Below are 18,132 nucleotides of genomic sequence, written 5' to 3'. Positions count from 1 at the left end.
GCTAATTGAATGTCCCCCTTAGACTCTAGTTCTTCTGTGATACTCTACAAGAGGACTTTCTCTTCTGTAAATCAGGAAGTGTGGTGCTCATAGAAAAGCTGCTTCTGTGCTGGGCTCCTATTGCTCATGTGCACAACACAATTACAATTTTTCATCTATTTTTTTTAATCTTCGTCCCGGTGAGAGACAATAAATACCTGTTTTAACAATGCATAATTTCTATGCTGCAATAGGTAATATAACATAATGTAATGGCTTTAAAACATGACAGGGAATGATTATTGCCAGTTGGGTAAGGAAATAGAGTGAGTTAAACTTAGCGTGACTTGCCCATGGGCTGCTGTTGTGCAGTATGTAGAAGCTTTTGATTATTATACTGGTTTGTCTGCATTACGCAGAACATAAGGGATTTGTGACCGTTGCAAAATATATAAACTCTGCTACATTGAAGTCCTGTGTTTTTATGCTTGATACTACACACATTGTGCTTTGCACACACCGTTACCTTCAGTAAACATATCTTATGCCACTAAAATGAAATGTTATTCTTTGGGCCCCTCATTTATCACTGTAAGATACCTATAATCCCGGCATGTTTTGTGAGATCTCTGCACACCATGAGACTGGTGTGAGCACGTGCTGTGTCACTATGATTATGCCCTGTTCCTCCTTCAGCCTTTACATGGACAGGCTCTGCCTACTAGCGTGTCACTAATGTGGCAGGATCACTACATGGGAATATAGAAGTTCTGGCGGTTCTGTAGACCTGGGCTTGGTGTTCTGTCATTCCAGGAAGCAGTGACTGCACGCTACACAAATCCCTCATTATGCAGCCTAGATTTGGCTGGATGCTATTTTGGATCCAGTAGCCTATGTATGGACGTGCCATTTTCGTGCTGCAGATGGGCCCCGCGAGTCACAGTTCTGTCATTTCCACATGCGAAAAGGACTGGTTAGTAAGATTTATGTCTAGTTTGCAGCAGCAGAACAAGCAGGTCTCTGAGAGCTAAAAGTGGGCATATTAATGTTGATGTCAAGATGTTTTGCTGTACAAGCTCCAAGTCTGCATGTGTTAGGTGTGACGTCCCTTATTACAGAATGTGTTTGCTTCTCTTTGTTGTGAGTTTTCCATCTTGGCCAAATAGTCACAGTACCTACTGGACTTTGTTCTTAATTGAATCTGCTCACTGGCCAGTTATGCTGAGGAGACACTGAGGAGAAGGTAAGGTAATTATACAGTACAATAGTGTGCTGAAGATCAGTGGCCATTTTTTTGTAGTACATATTTATTTCCTAACACATACTTAATCACATTGAAACCACTAGAGGATATATTGAATATCAACACCAGAGGAAACATGTGTATAACACCGCTGTCCTCATTTATGGAGAGCAGTGGCCATTTTGTTGTAGTATGGGAACACAGCAGACATGCAGGAGATTAGTCTACCTCCCCAAGATGGAAGGGTCTCCCAATATTCAGAAAGTAAACAGCTGTGTCACACATATACATATATACTTATTTTCTGTGTCCAGGACAATCTCACTGGCCTGTTATCCTGAGAAAACACATGGGTGGGGGTTGGGGGGGACATTAAATAATGAATACACCTGTGTGGCCATTTTCTTGTAGTAGTAATTTTCAAATTGCTAAATACGTCAATTATTTAGAGGAAATCAGGGGCGCACGGAGGATTGTCGGGGGGGAGGGGGTTTCTCCCCGCCGACCCAAAAAAAAAAAACCCGAGAGAGAGCAGCTCCGTTTTGCCAGCGCTGACCTATACAGCAGCCGCGGCGCTGTCTAAGAAGCATCTGCTGCGGTGCTGTATACAATACAGCACCGCCGCGGACGCTTCTTTGACAGCGCCACGGCTGCTGTATAGGACAGTGGCCACTTAGTTAGTGCAGGGGGGGGGTTTCTAGAGACTCAGAAACCCCCCCTGCGTGCGCCACTGGAAATACATAATACGCATAGAACATCACCTGTCCCTGTTTATGAGAGTGGTGGTCATTTTGCTGTAGTACAGAAGCACAACAAGCATGTGGGAAATCCCTGGGAATCTGGGAGATCTCCTAATATTCCGGGAGTCCCCTGGACATTTCGTGAGGCAACCATGCTTTTGGAGTACAAATCTTACAGCTTTCCAGTCATGCAATTTAAAGAAAATCTAGCAATAGTACAGCCTAAACATAAAAACTGCATTGTAAAGTTATTAATATATACCAGGTTTGAAAAATAACCGTGCTCCTCTCTGGCATTATTTCAATGAACTATGATGTGGGCAGGAGTTCCTGTGACATGGAGATCATGTGATGATTCAGAACTAATGTACTGCTAGCTGATTATGTCACATGATGTTTTCCTGCCAGTACATGGGCTGTTCACTCTCATTAATACACAGGAATGTTCTTAGCAGTCCAGAATATGGCTAACTTCATGCAAACATTTAAAAAAGTTAGTGGACAAGAAATTGTACAGTTGTTTTAAACAGTATATGTAAATATACGTTTAGTTATGTGGTGGTTTATATATCTGTTTAATGTCGACTTCAACAGCTGCATCCCTCCTCTAGCCTCTTAAAACGACTGGCTCTAGACTTTGTGTTCAAATTTGCCCATCCCTGGTGTAGGTGCAGTTATGACCTTTTCAAAATAAAACATACATTTGTTCTGTGGTGCAGCATTTAGGCAGAACAGTCCTTATTCGAGGGTTCTGTCCCACCAGCCCAAGTGTGACAGCTTTGTCCCGATCAGGCCTGAAGGTTGGGAGGTTTGTGAACAGGAGCGCGCAGCATTCAGATAGGGGAATTCTGTCCAGGAGGTGTAGGCACGTCCGAGTGTAATCGGGCCCTATTCCCAGGTGCACTGAGCATTGTGGGTCTCAGAAGTGAATAGCTTCACCCACATTCTTCGCGTATATTTGAACCACAAGGCAACTCGCTGTGAATTGAATTCCCTCTACAGGGTGTTCGTAGGGCAGAGGAGAAGACTGGGGGAGGCCCAGCACGTCCGAGCACTGAACATGCTTCCGGGGGAGAGTGGCCATGACACGGGACCACGATCCTTTCTTGTGTGCGCGGCGGTGCGTACATTATGCAAGTTACACAATCGGAGGGATCCTTCATTGTGTTTGTCACAACAATTGAACAATACATGATTTCCACAAATGTAAGTTGCTAGTTTTGAGTGGTGTGAAATATTTCATGGCTCCAGCCATTAGGTTAGTTAACTACCTATTTGTTTACAAGGGACTGCAGTTGGTTCCTTTTACTTCTATGGAATTCTGATATATGGGCTTTCAAGACTCTTTGGGGGATCATTCACAAAAATTGGTGCAAAATAAAAATGTTTTGTTGGCCATATGATCCCAGCAGAATTTATATAAACGTCCTCCGTTCTCACAGTTCTTAGTGATCCAGACCCAGTGATTTTAGTAAATGAATATATAAATGTTTACGTGAATGGAAATGTCATATGTGGCATTTAATTCTCTCCACAAAATGATTTTATTTCTCCCAGATGCAAATTTGTCTGACTGTAATTCCCACAAGATATTGGTCTTTGTTAATCACACTTATTTTGACTTTAAACTCCTGTGTTCTTTAGATTTCCTTGTACAGTAACATTGTGGTTTTGTGATTCATGTGCTGTTGTGGTCTAATTCCCACATGACCCAGTTGTAGCTGGGTTCTAGACACATCTGTTCTTCTAGTCTTTCTAGTTCCCATGACACTATATTGTTTCCACTCTGTTCTGTATTCAAACCTTGTATTTGAGGGTCCAGATCTACTTGTACATGGGACTGGGGGGGGTCTGTAAAGTGGAGGAATCGAAATATCGCCTTAACGTGTCTTTAGGGTGTCTTTATATTCTGTGATGTTATGTCGCCACTTTTTCTGCCTCCTCGTATGCGTAGTCTAAAGTGGGAGTTGTTCCGTTAACACCACAATAAAATGTCACACCAAGTAGTTTATTGAGCACTTTTTCCCAACTGATTCAGCTCCTCGGTACATAACAAGTAGTAAATGGTCCTGTCTGAGTAGAATAGATAATTACTATAAAGGAATCATTATTTCTTTCTTTTTTTTTTTCACCAGAAAACTAAAGTACTAAAAGTACTGAAAAGTTTTTTACATTCTAAGTAAAGACTTTTTAATAGAATGTGATGTAAAACTATATAGTTGCTCCATTAAATACATTTTTAAAGAATACATCCATAGTTCTAGAAGTGGATTATTAAGTAATAGTTCAGTTTGTCAGCACTTGTTCTTATTTCATCTGTTTACCTACTATCCCTTTTCAGAGGTAAGTCCATCCTATAAGGCTAGTGCTGGAAGCTACATACCTTCCTCCATCTGTATTGTGAAGGTGAGCAGGTCCCAATAACACTTACACAATACTTAGCCTGTCAGTATACTTTACTAGCAATTAATGTCATCCCCAAAGCCTAAAAGGCAAGTGAATTAATAAGCTGAATATTAGTCCACAGAATGTGTGTGTGTGTGTGTGTGTGTGTGTGTGTGTGTGTGTGTGTGTGTGTGTGTGTGTGTGTGTGTGTGTGTGTGGTATATAAATGGCCTGAACGTGCAGAAATGGGCAGAACATCCTTACTAGCCCACATACTTCATCACTAACACAACCCATTTTTAAGACTAACATTCCCTAAAAGTATAGCTATAACTCTTTAGCTATTTTCGCTCATTTTACTACTGTGGGCATGGTCAGGGCACCTACATTGCTCCATACCCTACCTTCTGATCTCTCATAGCCATGGCATAAACAGCATGCTTCTACTAGTATATTTTATTGTCTGTACAAGCTTGCAAATAGGGGTGGAAACTATAGGTTCCAATGACCCCATACCCACTTGTGTCTGTGTTCAGGAGTGGAGGCTTTTGGACGCTGTCTGCTGTATTCACCTACAAGTGATCACAAGGGATTCAACAAAGAACACTGTCCCCACCACAGTGTAATCAGTGCTTGCACACCACACAGCTGGCATGCAGTGTCACTGGCGTAAAACATGCAGCTTTATTTATAATTGGTTGTGTACAGCATAACTAGACTATTGTGTCTGCTTGGTGGACGGTGCGGCTAGACATGGCTGTGGGATGATATGTGGTCAGTTACTTTGCCCATGTGGGATGATGATATATGGTCACTTACTTTTCCCATGGGGGATGATATATGGTCAGTTACTTTGCCCATGTTGGACGATAATATACAGTCAAGTCCATAAATATTGGGACATCAACACAATTCTCATATTTTGATCCCTATACACCACCACAATGGATTTGAAATTAAACTAACAAGATGTGCGTTAACTGTAGACTTTCAGCTTTAATTTGAGGGTATTTACATCCAAATCAGGTGAACGGTGTAGGAATTACAATAGTTTGTATATGTGCCTCCCACTTTTTAAGGGACCAAAAGTAATGGGACAGACTAAACAATCCTACATCAAACTTTCACTTTTTAATACTTTGTTGCAAATCCTTTGCAGTCAATTGCAGCCTGAAGTCTGGAACGCGTAGACATCACCAGACGCTGGGTTTCATCCCTGGTGATGCTCTGTCAGGCCTCTACTGCAAATGTCTTCAGTTCCTGCTTGTTCTTGGGCATTTTCCCTTCAGTTTTGTCTTCATCAAGTGAAATGCATGCTCAATCAGATTCAGGTCAGGTGATTGACTTGGCCATTGCATAACATTCCACTTGTTATCCTTAAAGAACTCTTTGGTTGCTTTTGCAGTATGCTTCGGGTCATTGTCCATCTGCACTGTGAAGCGCCGTCCAGTGAGTTCTGAAGCATTTGACTGAATATGAGCAGATAATATTGCCCGAAACACTTCAGAATTCATCCTGCTGCTTTTGTCAGCAGTCATATCATCAATAAATACAAGGGAACCAGTTCCATTGTCAGCCATACATGCCCACGCCATGACACTACCACCACCATGCTTCACTGATGAGGTGGTATGTTTTGGATCATGAGCAGTTCCTTACCTTCTCCATACTCTTCTCTTCCCATCGTTCTGGTACAAGTTGATCTTTGTCTCATCTGTTCATAGGATGTTGTTCCAGAACTGTAATGGCTTTTTTAGATGTTGTTTGCCAAACTCTAATCTGGTTTTCCTGTTTTTGTGGCTCACACATGGTTTACATCTTGTGGTGAACCCTCTATATTCACTCTTGTGAAGTCTTCTCTTCATTGTTGACTTTCACACACATACACCTACCTCCTGGAGAGTGTTCTTGATTTGGCCAACTGTTGTGAAGGGATTTTTCTTCACCAGGAAAAAAATTCTTCTGTCATCCACCACAGTTGTTTTCAGTGGTCTTCCGGGTCTTTTGGTGTTGCTGAGCTCTCCGGTGCGTTCTTTTTGTTTAAGAATGTTCCAAACAGTTGATTTGGCCACACCTAATGTTTTTGCTATCTCTCTGATGGGTTTGTTTTGATTTTTCAGCCTAATGATGACTTGCTTCACTGATAGCGACAGCTCTTTGGATCTCATATTGAGAGTCGACAGCAACAGATTCCAAATGCAAATGTCACACCTAGAATCAACTCTAGACCTTTTACCTGCTTAATTGATGATGAAATAACGAGGGAATAGCCCACACATGTCCATGAAATAGGTTTTGAGTCGATTGTCCCATTACTTTGGTCCCTTAAAAAGTATGAGGCACATATAGAAACCGTTGTAATTCCTACACCGTTCACCTGATTTGGATGTAAATACCCTCAAATGAGAGCTGAAAGTCTGCAGTTAAAGCACATCTTTCAGTTTAGTTTCATTTCAAATCCATTGTGGTGGTGTATAAAGCCCAAAATATGAGAAATGTGTCGATGTCCCAATATTTATGGACTTGACTGTATGGTCAGTTACTTTGCCCATGTGGGATGATGATGATATAAGGTCAGTTACTTTGCCCATCTGTTATGTTTTGAACTATATGTTGGACATCAAAATTCTGGTGCTAGAGCTCCCAGCTATTGCTGTCCTAATAGAAGATGCTTTACCCAGATGCAGGCATATTGACATAACTAAATTCACATGGTAATTGCAACTACATAAAACTGACTGTGCCCATGGATTTTACAGTCTTATGTTTACATCTGCAGCACGTGCCCAACATCACATTTTCAGATCACTTTGATCTGTGCACACGTAGAGTTAGATACATTTATATGGAAAAGTAGATCAGAGTTGGACTGATATCACTGGTCCAGCTTGGACTAGATGTTTGTGCGAGTTCTTAGTTGATCCATTCTTAAAATTCATTTATACCTTATATTGTGAAAAAATGTTAAAATCAACCCTCGGCTTCTTTGCCCCCCCTTACTTAAATGCGGACCCTCCTGTCCTTATGGGGTCCAAAAACGAATATTGGCTTTCACAAAGAAGGGCCCGATCTGCACAGAGATTGCAGTGAGGGCCCTGTGTCTGCCCTGCCCCTTGCTCCAGCCATCGCCCAGCTTCACCCACACAGTGATCCCAGCATGGTAAACGTGTTGGTGCTGGGCCCTCGGCTGTGGTGTAGTCAGGTGAAGTATCACATTTATCGTTTTCACTATAAAGGTGGAATAAGCCTTCAATCTACCTGTGGTAAATTGAGATACTTTGGGCAAACCCTAAGGGGTAGATTCAGTTCCCCTCAGGGAGCTGCAATTACCGTAGTAGCGGTAATAATGGGCAGCAATTACCGTAGTAGCGGTAATAATGGGCAGCAATTACCGTAGTAGCGGTAATAATGGGCAGCAATTACCGTAGTAGCGGTAATAATGGGCAGCAATTACCGTAGTAGCGGTAATAATGGGCAGCAATTACCGTAGTAGCGGTAATAATTTGCAGCAATTACGGTAGTAGCGGTAATAATTCGCAGCAATTACCGTAGTAGCGGTAATAATGGGCAGCAATTACCATAGTAGCGGTAATAATTTGCAGCAATTACCGTAGCGGTAATAATGGGCAGCAATTACCGTAGTAGCGGTAATAATGGGCAGCAATTACCGTAGTAGCGGTAATAATGGGCAGCAATTACCGTAGTAGCGGTAATAATGGGCAGCAATTACCGTAGTAGCGGTAATAATGGGCAGCAATTACCGTAGTAGCGGTAATAATGGGCAGCAATTACCGTAGTAGTGGTAATAATGGGCAGCAATTACCGTAGTAGCGGTAATAATGGGCAGCAATTACCGTAGTAGCGGTAATAATTTGCAGCAATTACCGTAGTAGCGGTAATAACGGGCAGCAATTACCGTAGTAGCGGTAATTATGCACGACCCACGTTGTACTAAAGAACACCGCAGGGAATTGAATCTTCCCTAAGTGTGGGCAGAGGCTAACACAACATCTGCATGCCACCAGCTGATACAAGGCATGCAGTATTTCTGCACATTCTATTGCACAATTACTATCTACTTGCCGAATTTAAGAGATTGAGAATAGTAAAGCAATGACTGTAACATTAATAACTCTTTTTTGAATTTTTAAGCCTTAACTTGACTAGAGTTGAGTAAGTACTCTGATTCTAGGGCACCATCTAAGCAGATGATTGAGAACTTAAACATAAAGATGATTGGCAGAGGGAGGCTATACCGAGATATCTAAACACTTCCATTAAGAAGTAGGACGTAAGGAGAATTGTGAAGGCAAGATCAAGCAATCCCAGATATTCGTGTAATCTGGTCAGATATAAGAGGACTTGGATATAATTAGGGCCTGCAGGAAGGTTTTTCTGACAGGGAGTCCATAGATCAGCTCTGTTTACACAACATTGATCTGCCATTCATACTACCTCATCACGAGTCAGTGTGTGAAGTATACAAAACATTACTTAAATAAGCCAGAAACTTTTTGTAAGAAGGTGCAGTGAAATGGTGGAACAAATATTTCACTCTTTGGCCACAACCAAAAAATATATATTTGAAGAAAAACAGGTGGATCATTTGAATCACACATGTAATTTGTCCAGGGGTGTCCGAGCACTTCCATTCATCTGTATATGTGCTGTTTCTGAGCTCCTTTCAACCAGTGGTTGATCTTTTATTGTGTGTTGCAGTTCCTGTAGTGTACAGCTGATGGTGCTGTTGCACCACTGTAGATAAAATACTGACTTGCTGAGGTTGGTAATAACCCATGAAATAAGTAGGCAGGAGCCAGCAGGCCATGTCTTGTAACCTTTGAGGTATATTAATGTGCCCTCCGAGCATTCCTTGTCTGTCTGGATGAGCTTTGAGCTGTGCAAGGGTGAGAGAGCTGCAAAATGAAGCTTCAAAACTTGATGTTAATGGTGAATGTGGCATAATCTGAAACCCATAAATATTCCAAACATGTTTTGATGAGAAGGTTTCTGTCTTCTTTCAGTGGAGACACCAAAGCGCAAACTTCTGTCTCTCTGGGTTCATACAGAGACTTCTACCTCCTGCAGTAGAGAGAGGCTGTGGGAGTGAGGATAGTAAAGGGACACCATAGAGGAATCTGTAGGTATAATACAGCTATGACAGTGACAGGATGGCACAAAGGCATTAAAAATGTCATCCCTGTGTGATTAACACACATAATTCCCACATGGTTTTATGTCCATTTGAAATGTTGTCAAAAAAGAAAATTTCATTTATAAATCTATGTGTTAAGGCACAGGACATTTCATGCACTCACATTGGACTTTGTTTGAAATGACAATCTTAATGCTTGCAGCCCAGTGTGTTCTCATCTCAACAACAGCAAAGAACTATCCGAGGAACCAAGCTATATTGCGTGCATGGGGCGGTGGGCTGTGCCGTGTGTATGGGGCGGTGGGCTGTGCGGTGGGTTGTGCCGTGTGCATGGGGTGGTGGGCTGTGCCATGTGCATGGGGCAGTGGGGTGGGCATGGCACGGTGGGCTGTGCCATGTGCATGGTGCGGTGGGGTGTGCATGGAGCGGTGGGCTGTGCTGTGGGCATGGGGTGGTGGGCATGGGTCCTTGGGCTGTGCCGTGGGCATGGCGCGGAGGGCTGTGTTGCCTGGCCGGCGCAGGGGGCTGTGCTGTATTTAGTAGCCCAGAACTGGAGAGGAAGTTGCATTGTGTTATTTACATCAATAGCAGAATAAGAATAATTGTCAGGACAAAGCAGGACTAGAACACAGACTTTTATTGACATATCATGTCTATACAGTTACTGTGCTAATTGCCAAAAATTCCTACTGCGCCAGAATGACACCTGTCTGTCATAAACATTACACTTTATTTCTACTTAAAAAAACATTTTTGTTAATTGCTGCAATGTTTAAAATAAATGACTGCAGCTAATTTTAGAAACATTATGTAATTCATGTGGCTTAAAGCAAATTATATGTGTGATCAGCGCAGAAATAGCAGAATCCCAGGCAGTTGTGTCTGGAGTTTACATTGTACATACGTATCTCGGACATCACAATAAAATATCTTTATAGCCAGAACAATAAGAAGATGGTGAATAAGTTCTCTATCACTGGAAAGCCCGGCAGCTGAATATATAATATTGGCTGCTCATAGCACGGCTCCTCTGTTGTGGAAATGTTTCTTATGTGGTTTAAATCAAAATAGTGGTTCATGTTCAGTCCCATAAATACAGTGACCATCGCCAATTCTAGAAGCTGGAGTAAAGGGCTGGTGTTCTGCTCCACTAACTGTAAATAAGTGAAATCTGGCATCTGAGTGCATATGTCGTCTTAAAATGGAACAAAGTATATTACATGAAAATGCTAAATCCCAGTCCCTGTTTAAGGGACCTCTTATATATTATATACAAAATGACATCAGTTCTGTAATCTGCTCGCAAATTGTAGGACCGTAAACAAATAACAGAATGTTTTGCTTTGGTTGTCTATTTTTAATGAATGATTTGTAAAGATGTGATAAAATGTGTGCTATACCATGCATACTTACGCCATTTATTTGTTGATCAATGTTGGAGACTTTTTATATGGGATAGTCTTTCACAGAAACATGGAGCAGGGCAGTGAGCAACCTCTTGACTGATGTTTCTGCCACAAAGCAGTTGTGCATCCTGCAGCACTATATTTTACATGATGCTCACACATCATTCACAGATATTGCTTTTGGTAAGAACAGAAAATGCTATAGCTGTAGCTGCCAATTATGAATTGTTTTACATCAGAAATCACTTTCTCCATATTACAATAGTCATGTCCTTGGTCAGCTGGGTTTTAAAATTGGACTAATTTTTTACAGGCATTATGGAAATTCATCTTTCGCTTGTGGTGTTCTTTATACATAGCTATGAGTTTAATGACAGAAGTGTATATACAATGTCTGTGTCTTAAAATATATAGGCAGGCAGTTCTCATGGAGAGATATCTGTAGTGGTGTCTGCTAGCATTACACATAGAGATTGAGAGGGTTTATATTATATTTCATTTAAACCTGTTTAGATCTGTCTCTGTAGTACAGAATTGCAAGAGGCTGTATGTTGGAACGCAGTGTGGGGTCTAGGAGCTAGACCAGTGTTGGCTAACCTGTGACATTCCAGGCGTTGTGAAACTACAAGTCCCAGCATGCTTTGCCAGTATATAGCAGTTTATTGCTGGAAGGGTATGCTGGGACTTGTAGTTTCACAACACCTGGAGTATCACAGGTTAGCCAACAATGACCTGGACAACCACTGTTCTATCTGTATATAGGGGCAGAATGTCGTATTAAGAAACAAATATATATGTGACTACTTTATTATTCACAACCGGGAATGGTTGTATACAGCCTTCCTTAACAATATTTTATGAAACACACACACACACACGGCGCCAATATATTAATTGCATATTTGTGTGACATTCTGTCTCCAGCTGACTCTGCTCCTATTTTGCTGCAATTTTCCATTAAGTGCCTTATAAATCCATAAACGTGGGGCCATTAGGACGGGCTCTCTAGATCAGGGCTAGGAGGACTTTCCTCCTCTGCTATAAATCTCTCCTACGCTCTGAGCTCCATCTCTGGGATCTGTCCCCTGGAAACAGACGTTTAGCAGCAGAATTGCTCTGAGAAAAGGCAGCTTACATTTTTAATATGATTGTATTGTAAATTAACACTGAGAGGTGTCGGGATGAAGTCTGCAGCCCTTCCTCTGCACGGGGCTGTCAGTGCGCCTCTGTGTCCATGTTTATTTTGTTACTGAATAAATCTTATGGGAGCATCATTTCATAGTTGTCATTACTGTGCTCAGAGGTGACAACTGACTGTGGGGTTTTGTTTTGTTTTTTGGTCTTTTTTTAACCCCTTGAACGTTACCACATAGTGCCACCTGATGTCTGCCGCGGCCATTGAGGAGGTCAACCGCTCAAACATTATATGTATGCCATAGACTGCCCCCCTATTGTCTGAGCTTTCCCTATTTTGTGGGGTATAGACTGGCCCAAGAGGATTGTGCTGTCTCTTCTTGATATGCTGTGGGTGACTTTGTCCCATTCTGAAGGTAACAGCTTATTACAAGCGCATTTAAATCCCCCCATTAATAGGAGCAATTAAAGAATAGCTCCATTTCCAGCAAATTAACAACCCGGAGAGGTAATTGCGACATAAATGAAGATAAATTTGTTTTAATGTTGCGAGAAAGGGAGGGAGGCCAGGAGAGAGTGTCAGGTTTTGGGAGGGGGGGATGTTTTATGGCTAATGTAGGATTCATTGCTGTGGACGAGGAGCTCAAGGGGCAATGGGGGTGGGGTACTGTGGTCTAAAAATGAAAAGGGCTTAATATCACTATTAAAGGTGCAGTCCCACGTCAGCCAGACCTCATTTGTCCTATGCATCATAGATCTTTCCGTGCACGCCTAATATAACGTTTCTTCAAGCTGTGGGTTTTGCTGTTTTTCAGGAGTTTTTTTTTAATGTATATTTTACATCCTGTAAAATATTGATAAGCTTGGTCTCTGTGCAGTCATACAGCGTGGGAGAGTCGGCATATTCACTTATGGACTAAACTGGCTAAGTCACTTAGATGCAGCAACTAGTGACTGGGAAACTCAATCTGAAGCAGTTTATACTAATAGCACCATGTATATTTTTATTTAAAATAATGGAAGTTAAAAAAAAAGCAACAAAATATATGACTGCTTTACAGATTGTTACTGAGGTGGGGTACAGATTTATAACTCTGTGCTGGGGTACAGGTGGATTCAGGCCCGGCGCTCCCATTAGGCAAGGTTAGGCAATTGCCTAGGGCGCCGGGCTCTGCAGGGCGCCTCGAAATTAAAAAAAAATGTAAATCCACGGGGAGGAGAGGAGGGAAGGGGCTATTGAATCTTACCTGCATGAAGCTGCTCCTCTCTGCTCTGTCTTCTCCCCTCCGCTCACATCACGGCCCGACAGTGTCTGTGAGTGGAGGGGAGAAGACAGAGCAGAGAGGAGCAGCTTCATGCAGGTAAGTTAAAGAAAGACGTAGCGAGGGGAGCTGAGGAGAGGGAAGCGCAGTGGCGATTTTTAAAAGGGGGGGGGGCGGCAACTTTCACACTGTGCCTAGGGCGCCAAGGACCCTAGCACCGGCGCTGGGTGGATTACTGTGTGGTGGGGGGGTACAGGTGGGTTACTCTGTGGTGGGGGCTACAGGTGGGTTACTCTGGAGTAGGGTACAGATGGGTTACACTGTGGTGGGGGGTACTGGTGGGTTACTCTGTGCTAGGGGGGTACAGGTGGATTACTCTGTGGTTGAGGTACTGCTGGGTTACTCTGTGGTTGGGGTACAGGTGGGTTACTCTGTGGTGGGGGGGTACCGGTGGGTTACTCTGGAGTGGGGTACAGGTGGGTTACTCTGTGGTTGGGGTACAGGTGGGTTACTCTGTGGTTGGGGTACAGGTGGGTTACTCTGTGGTTGCGGTACAGATGGGTTACTCTGTGGTTGGGCGGGTACAGATGGGTTACTCTGTGGTGGGGGGGTACAGATGGGTTACTCTGTGGTGGTGGATTACTCTGTGGTGGTGGATACAGGCAGGTTACTCTGTGGTGGTGGATTACTCTGTGGTGGTGGGGACAGGCGGGTTACTCTGGTTACGGTACAGATGGGTTACTCTGTGGTTGGGCGGGTACAGATGGGTTACTCTGTGGTGGGGGGGTACAGATGGGTTACTCTGTGGTGGTGGATTACTCTGTGGTGGTGGATACAGGCGGGTTACTCTGTGGTGGGGAGGTGCAGGTGGGTTACTCTGTGGTGGTGGGTACAGGCGGGTTACTCTGTGGTGGGGAGGTGCAGGTGGGTTACTCTGTGGTGGTGGGTACAGGCGGGTTACGCTGTGGTGGGGGGGTGCAGGCGGGTTACGCTGTGGTGGGGGGGTGCAGGCGGGTTACTCTGTGGTGGGGAGGTGCAGGTGGGTTACTCTGTGGTGGGGAGGTGCAGGTGGGTTACTCTGTGGTGGTGGGTACAGGCGGGTTACTCTGTGGTGGGGAGGTGCAGGTGGGTTACTCTGTGGTGGTGAGGTGCAGGTGGGTTACTCTGTGGTGGGGAGGTGCAGGTGGGTTACTCTGTGGTGGTGGGTACAGGCGGGTTACGCTGTGGTGGGGGGATGCAGGCGGGTTACTCTGTGGTGGGGAGGTGCAGGTGGGTTACTCTGTGGTGGTGGGTACAGGCGGGTTACTCTGTGGTGGGGAGGTGCAGGTGGGTTACTCTGTGGTGGTGGGTACAGGCGGGTTACTCTGGTGGGGAGGTGCAGGTGGGTTACTCTGTGGTGGTGGGTACAGGCGGGTTACTCTGTGGTGGGGGGGGTGCAGGCGGGTTACCCTGTTGTGGGTTGATGATGCTTTAAGGTAAGGCTACCTGTGGCTCTCCAGCTGCTGTGGCATTCCTGGTCCCAGCATGTTTTGCACTGTTACACACCATTGTCACAATGAGCCATGTTTCACAGGTCCACGTGTTATAAAGACATGTTAGTGGCATGCAACATTCCTGGTGTTTATGAGTGTGTTTAGTAATGCAGGGTAAATGAATGTTGTCCTTTCAGTACATATAGGTTTATAATTCCTCAGCAAGAAACAGGAGCAATGCAATGTCTGATGTGCCAAAGGTATCCTGGTTTCCAGTTGTTCCATATAAATGTATTCTGGGCTGTATATACTTGTGCCACGTCATTTCATACATGTGTTTATTAGGAATTCCCCCGCTTCTGCCTCTATTACCTCCTCTCACTGCTACCTGTGTAGTTTCTCTTCCACCTGTCTGGTTTATAGTCTGTGATTACCCCCCTCCAACCAGCACTCTGCTCACAGCTTTCTTCTTCCCTTGTTTGCAGTGGCCCAGAAGATCGTAGCGACTCGTAAGAAGCAGCAACTGTCCATCGGTCCCTGCAAGTCTCTGCCAAACTCCCCCAGCCATACATCTGTCTGCTCAGCGCAGGTGTCAGCTGTGCACATCAGCCAGGTAAGGCCGCCACCTGCTGGTAATAGATAGTGATATGCTGGTATATTGGGCTCTCTAGATGGTAAGCATGCAGTGCTATCCCCAGACAGCTATGTTGCGTCTTTTTAGTACCACAGCTCCTGTAATTTTGCCTCTGTCACCTGGAAGGATATAATTTAGGCTACTTATGCACCTAAAAGTGAGATTGAATCTTTCCTACTGAATTTGTCAGGCCTAATGAAATATGGAGTGGGTTTTATGGACTCTGTAGGTGTTTAAAAGAAATAGGAGTCCTACATATTAGGCCCATGTAGGACACACTAACCAAGCACATTGATTTGACTTTTAAGCCCCACAAATGAAATGCCAACATGTTCCTGCAGGTGTTTTCCCTATATGATATCTGCATATTTTCTGTCTCCACAGACTAGTAATGGAGGAGGCAGCCTCAGTGACTACTCTTCGTCAGTCCCCTCCACACCCAGCACTAGTCAGAAGGAGCTGAGGATTGACGTCCCCCCTACAGCCAGTACCCCTACTCCTGTGCGCAAACAGTCCAAACGGCGGTCCAACCTGTTCACGGTGAGTTCTTATGTCTCATGTCGCTCCACAAATAACTGCTGACTGATGATTCTGAAAGTGGTGCACTTGGGGTGATTGTACCGTTCCGTTCTTAAAGTGCACCTGTCCACTATACACAATCAATAGAAGCAGACATGTTCAGTCTTTGTGAGTTCACTAATAATTCTTCCAGTAGTTTGAGAGGATCTGAACATATTCGGCTATGAATACAAAATGTTTTCCGTGTATAACAGTGGAAAAACATATTTTATACATGACACTTGGTACATTGGTGTAGATTTGGATGGTCCAAAGTTGCATAAAACAACTTTGGCTACAGATGAATTTGTGCAGTTTACTATTCCTGCCACCAGATGGCAGCAGAAATCAGCAGACGTTCCCAGATGTGTCAGGAAATGCAGAGTGACAGATTCTGTAGAAAGCCAATCCATTCCTTTCTGCTGACTTTCTGCATAAAGCAGGACCCGATCCAGCAAAACTTGAAGAGCCAAATACTAGATTAAACATGTTTAGCTAAATAAGTATTATATATTTTTTGTCTCCCGTTTGTGAAGTTCCCCATGCATTTATCCTAGGTTTTTTAGAGATAGTGGCCATATTAATTGTCTTCCTTCCTAACTTTAAAAGAAACAAAACGAATATTGAATGTGTAATGGAGGAGATCATGCAGAATATTCAGTGACTGTCTCAGTTGGATTCTGGTAATGCAGACAGCTGGACAGATGACATTTATTCAACCACAAATGTAAAATTTTTAGATAGAGTTAAATCATTTCCTGTGGTTGGGGCACGCTGCGGAGTTCCCCAGCGGTTGGTGTGGTATGAGTAATGTTGCTGGACAGAGTAATGGAGTGTGGCTGTCAGGGTTAGTTACTCTAAAGTGAGAGATGTGCCACTTCTTTCTCGTACTATAAATCTCTTCTTCTGTCTGGATACACGTTACTATTATGTGCAAGTGAGTTAATCACAAGGCCACTTCTGGCCTATAACACTGTTAGAGCCCCTGCTTCACAGAATCCCTGACTAGTAGAACTCTGGGGGTTCTTCCCTTAGAATCTCAACCGTTCTGGAGTCACTTAACTCTCTGCTCCATCCGCTCCTCGGCATGGCTGCTGTGTCTTGTCCAATGTGCCTGGCCGGGTCATAGTTCCTGGTAGTTGTACCAGCTATGGGGAGTAGAAGGGTTACACTGACCATGTGGGGAGTCTGGCAACAAGCTGCGCACTCTGGTATGTCCTGTGTGGCACAGGAAGGGCGACGTCCTATTATAATTGAGAGGTAATGACAGAGTGCCTCAGTGATGTCACTGGATCCTAGTGAAATGATAGGCTGCCTTCTCATAACTCTGGGTTCCGCCCACAAAATGACCGCCTTCCCTCTGTAAGAGTGACAGGTGCACTTTAATTCTAATCATGGGTTTATTATGTTATTTTTAACGATACGCTGCATTTCTCAACATCATTGCTGCTTCGGAATTAGTGAGTAAATCCACTATATTGTATATAGCCCAAATAAAGTATGTGGAATTACAGTTCAAGCTGCTGTGAAAATAAATGTTTTAAACCATTCACAAGTATATTTGTTATATGTGGTGTACGTTGGTTATACATATGCAGAACTTATTCAACTGGTCCATCTATTAAATGGTGCTCAGCAGTGCTAAGGATACATGCTCTGTTACAGAAGACTATAAATCTTGTACTTCTGTATTGCTGTGGAAGTGCCCCTCATACTGGGGGGTTTTCACATTATATCAATTTTATTAGGAAAATATTATACACACAAGTTGCTTATTTAATGTTCCAGAGACTTATAATGGACATAAGTGCCACTGTTTTTCTACGAGAAATCCAGTAAAGACAATACGTCCATGAAATGGGAATTCAAATATTTCTTTAAACCACACTGACATTTGTCCCACCAGGAAAACGAGTGTCTCCTAAGGAAACCTTCAACTTTGAGCGTAACTTATAATTGACCTCTATATGTATAAATTAATTAAACCACTTACTGCAAAAATGTATGTTTGTGTTAGTCTTTTAAAAACAACACAAGAGTTTTACATGGGGACAGGAACCTGTAGTGTTACTATTTTATTGTTATAAAAGTTGACCCCACTCTCCACTTATAATGTAGTTATTTGATGAGTCCTAAATAGCTTATACAACAGTGATATAACTGC

At 43.3% G+C, this 18,132-nt stretch overlaps 1 protein-coding gene across 5 annotated transcripts in view; it reads left to right on the top strand.

Annotated features, from left to right (window-relative positions):
- The window catches only part of AGAP1 (ArfGAP with GTPase domain, ankyrin repeat and PH domain 1), a 280,099-nt gene that overhangs the window by 174,897 nt on the left and 87,070 nt on the right, over nucleotides 1–18,132 (top strand). For all 5 annotated transcript variants that reach the window (XM_075180403.1, XM_075180402.1, XM_075180404.1 and 2 more), the window contains 2 exons: nucleotides 15,262–15,389; nucleotides 15,795–15,950. In XM_075180403.1, coding sequence (XP_075036504.1) covers nucleotides 15,262–15,389; nucleotides 15,795–15,950 — 284 coding nt within the window. The remainder of the gene's footprint in view (nucleotides 1–15,261; nucleotides 15,390–15,794; nucleotides 15,951–18,132) is intronic.

Source organism: Mixophyes fleayi, chromosome 7 (genome assembly GCF_038048845.1).
Source record: "Mixophyes fleayi isolate aMixFle1 chromosome 7, aMixFle1.hap1, whole genome shotgun sequence".
Lineage (NCBI taxonomy): Eukaryota > Metazoa > Chordata > Amphibia > Anura > Limnodynastidae > Mixophyes > Mixophyes fleayi.
The sequence above is the reverse complement of the archived record's forward strand: the minus strand, read 5'-3'. Positions and strand labels throughout refer to the sequence as shown.